Source organism: Colobus angolensis, unplaced genomic scaffold (assembly GCF_000951035.1).
Source record: "Colobus angolensis palliatus isolate OR3802 unplaced genomic scaffold, Cang.pa_1.0 Scaffold193, whole genome shotgun sequence".
Lineage (NCBI taxonomy): Eukaryota > Metazoa > Chordata > Mammalia > Primates > Cercopithecidae > Colobus > Colobus angolensis.
This window is the reverse complement of record NW_012115077.1, coordinates 945378-949548: the sequence shown is the minus strand read 5'-3', so window position 1 is coordinate 949548 and position 4171 is coordinate 945378. Positions and strand designations below refer to the sequence as shown.

The 4171-nt window shown below is 46.7% G+C and overlaps 1 protein-coding gene across 2 annotated transcripts in view; it reads right to left on the bottom strand.

Moving 5' to 3' along the window:
• Positions 1-4171, bottom strand: part of SUPT6H (suppressor of Ty 6 homolog (S. cerevisiae)) — a 54413-nt gene that overhangs the window by 31852 nt on the left and 18390 nt on the right. For both annotated transcript variants that reach the window (XM_011940790.1, XM_011940791.1), the window contains exons 2-7: positions 3809-3948; positions 2877-3035; positions 2705-2781; positions 2157-2349; positions 1835-1919; positions 574-847 (exon numbers count right to left, since the gene is read on the bottom strand). In XM_011940790.1, coding sequence (XP_011796180.1) covers positions 574-847; positions 1835-1919; positions 2157-2349; positions 2705-2781; positions 2877-3035; positions 3809-3917 — 897 coding nt within the window. In that variant the 5' untranslated portion in view covers positions 3918-3948. The remainder of the gene's footprint in view (positions 1-573; positions 848-1834; positions 1920-2156; positions 2350-2704; positions 2782-2876; positions 3036-3808; positions 3949-4171) is intronic.

The window sequence follows — 4171 nt, the reverse complement described above, 5'->3', positions numbered from 1 at the left end:
TTGGCCTCCCAAAGTGCTGGGATTACAGGTGTGAACCACCGTGCCTGGCCATAAGCATTTCATATAATTTTTTTTTTTTTTTTTTGAGACAGGGCCTGTTTTTAGGCTTCAGTGCAGTGGTGCAATGATGGCTCACTGCAGCCGTGACCTCCCAAGCTCAAGCAATCTTCCCACCTCAGCCTCCTGAGTGGCTGAGACTACAGGTGTGCACCATCACGACCAGCTAGTTTTTTGCATTTTTTGTAAAGACAAGGTCTTCCTATGTGGCCCAGGCTGGTCTTGGGTTCCTGGACTCAAGCAATCTGCCACCCTGGTCTCCCAAAGTGCTGGGATTATAGGTGTGAGCCACAGCACCCAGCCTGCATTTCACAGATTTCTAAAGAAAACAGTATTTCAAGAACCGTAAGCAAGGTAGTCTACCTTCCCTTCTCTAAGAGCTGGATTTCCCAGGCCCCGGGTGAGATGGGGTTCAAAGCCCATGCTGCATACTCAATGCTAGACTTTCGCTAGATTATTTCTTGGCTACAAAGTAAATATGGATTGGTATAAGAGCAGAGGCTGGTGGTTTCTTACTTGGAACCTCTCAGGCAGGTCAGTGGCTCGGATTTCATTGTCCTGATCTGTGAGGTGGCTGCTTTCTAGCTCACTGGGCTCATACATTTCAAAGATGCTCCTACGGCTCACACGCTTCTTAGTGGTCTTCTTGGGGCGCACTCGGATTTCACCCTCAGCCTCATCATCCTCATACTCATACTCTTCCTCCAGTTCTTCATCATACTCATTGTATTTCTCAAATTCATCATAGTCAAAGTCCACACCGAAGATTTCCTGGGCTTCTTGCAGGGCCCTGTGGGTGGCAGCAAGAGGCAGTTGGCTCAGGTTCAGGTGAGAGGAGAGAAATGCAGCCCTTGCATAGATCCTTTACTTGTTCCAAGGGAACTGAGAGGGTTAGGAGGAAGGTAAACAAAATAACCATATTCACTGCGGACGAAAGGCTTCCATTGGGGGATATTTCTGGGCAAACTGTTGTATATGGAAGAACAAAAAGCCCATCTTTGGCACCTTCAAGTGACAGTAATCAAATAGCAACAGAGCAGACGGGTCTATATCTTGCTCAGTGGACCCAGCTTCTGCTAAGGCATTACAGTATTCCCTTAGAGCAAAAGTTTTCAAATTTGTTAATTGTGATGCGGGCATTTTTTCAACAAAATTGTATTAAGAATGTCAATATATGGCCGGGCGCGGTGGCTCAAGCCTGTAATCCCAGCACTTTGGGAGGCTGAGACGGGCGGATCACGAGGTCAGGAGATTGAGACCATCCTGGCTAACACGGTGAAACCCCGTCTCTACTAAAAGTAATACAAAAAACTAGCTGGGCGAGGTGGCGGGCGCCTGTAGTCCCAGCTACACGGGAGGCTGAGGCAGGAGAATGGCGTAAACCCGGCAGGTGGAGCTTGCAGTGAGCTGAGATGCGGCCACTGCACTCCAGCCCAGGTGACAGAGCGAGACTCCATCTCAAAAAAAAAAAAAAAAAAAAAAGAATGTCAACATAAATAATTGAATGAACATGAAGCTGTAGGTGGAAGAGGAATGCTGGAGCCTTGCCCGTGTGGTACTCTACTCCAATCCCACAGTAGCCCTAGAGTGCAGCGACAGTTCCTAGGGCTTCCAGGAGCAGTATGAAATCACTGCCTGGTAGAGGTTATTTGAGGCAGGGAAGCAAAATGGCTGCAAGCTGGGAATGCCCCATTTTTGGCAAAGGCCTCTAACCTCCTCCTTCCTGACGGGGCCCACTCAATCACTTTATCCCCACCTTGTACCAGACCCCACTCACGCGTCTGTGTATCCAGGAAGCTTTTTCCGCCACTTAGGTTTTTTCAGAGGCTGTCCATCATCATCCACAATGAAGTCGTCAATATCTGGGTAGAAAAGGAGGGGTTGGGGCTCACAGTCAGAGACTGAGCCAGGACTAAATTGCTTTGGTTTCTACTATGTGAGTGGTCAGTGAGCGACAGAGAAGGGAAGCTCATGAAAAGGAACTTCTTTGTGTTAAATGCTGGGGGATGTAGCTAAAGAATGGTTTCCATCCTGTTCCCATGGGCCAGGAAATCCTAACATCCATCCAAACACTGGCTTCCCTGCCCAATATAACATACCTGACTCCTCATCATCTTCTTCCTCCTCCTCTGGAGGAGCCATGGGGGCCTCCATGGCCTCCTGCCCTTCTTCCCCTTCCCCATCCTGGAAGATTTCCTCTGCAATAGCTTCTTTTTCATGCTCCTCCTTGCCATACTCCTCCTCATCATCGTCCTCGTCATCTGACATTTTTTTGACACGCCGGTACTTTTGCTAGGGGTGGGAAAACCTGCCTTATCAGGATCTGAGGAGTCTCGCATATGGATACCAAATCTCCAGTCTCACTCCCTTCTTCCCACCACAATTACTCTGACCAAGGGAGATGGGAAAGAACATGCTGAGTGATGTTCTTGTAGCCTCAAAGCCCATCCTTGAAACTTGGACAAGACTTTCTCTAACAGGCACCCAGATCTGGGATGCAAATCTAGGCTCTGTAGTACAATGATACCGAACACCGTGCTCTAATGTTCTCCAAACTGTCCTGCATGTGCCTCCTCACCCAGAGGCACTGAAATTTCCAGGACTTTTTCCTTCACTCCCAGGGACAAAGAAAAAGAATGATACTTACTCCTCTTTTGACTTTGACACCCAGATTCTCCTCAATGAGGTCAAAATCATCATCCTCCAGACGGTCATCAAAAGAGGCTGAAGAAATAAAGTGTTGCCCATGGTGATGGGGAGGCCCTTTTCTGCTGGAACCTCCACCCAAGCCTCACTTGAGCCAACAACAGACTACTCACTGCGTTTTCTCTTCTTGTGGCCAACATCATCTTCTGAATCACCAGAGTCACTGCCCTCATCCTCCTCCCCTTCATCTTCATCATCATCATCATTGATAAAGCCTTTCAGGTTGCCCTGCTCATCCTGATCATCTAGGTTCTCTTCCTCCTCCTCCTCATCTGGAAGACATGCATGTTTGAGGCATGGAGACTGAAAAACAGGCTAGCGGTTCAGGGCCACTTGATTAATGCGATTATCCATTTGCTTTGCACCTAACGACCTGGGTGCCATGTTAACTCTTCTGCCTCATGTAAAGATGCAAAACATGGCCATTGACTTAGAGTAGCAGCATCTGGAAAGAATATTTTTTTCCCCCTACATTCACCATCTGTCTTTGGGCAGGATGATCTTCCTGGTCACTCTGACTTCTCAAAACCATTACTAGATTAATATAGCCACCAATAACTTTGTTTTACTCAGTTTGTAAACTCAGCAGCTACATTCCTTTATTTTGCCATAATTCCTTTCATAAAACTTGTACGTCCCTTTACCCCTTTGAAGTCATTTCGTGGTTCTACTCTGTTGACAATTCTAAAGATTGGGCTTCGCCAGAGAAATAGGAAACTAGGTGAATAAGTATCAATAATGCTAGGTCTAAAAGCAGAAAGTATTATATATGGACTTATCTATTGGTTTATTATCAACCGCCCCCCTACTAAAGTAAACTCCACAATAGCTGGATCTTTGTTGTTTTGTATTTCTAGTTCCAGGCCTAGTGCCTGGCATACAGACAGATGCTCAGTTAGTATCTGCTAAGAATGACTGAAAGTTCTCAAGCTGGTACCTCATGTGTGATAACTTCTGTGCTGAGCCTGAGCCTTTCATCAGCAAGAATCCAACTATCCAAAGCTTAGCAATAGTGGGGAGAAGCTTGAGGCTGGGGCCTCCTCACCATCATCCTCCTCTTCCACAAATTTCTTGGTGACTCGGGGTACCACATCGCCTTCATCATTGTATTCTTCCTCTGACTCCTCAGCCTCGCTTTCCACAAAATCAGACATTGCTACAGCTTCTCACTCTGCCTGAAGACAACTAGGGAAAGAAAAGAGAGAAGGATAAAAAAATGGGACACATGATTACCCAGGGGGCTCTTAAACCTTCCCCAAAACAGCCTTTTAGCAACCTGCCACTGCTCTGCCCACTCAACATTCCCACTTGGGGAGAGGAGAGGAAGAATCAGATGGTTCCCACTCTTCCATTATCTATTCCTCCCAGCATTGCTTCTCTCATATGTACTTTTTTTTTTTTTTTTTTT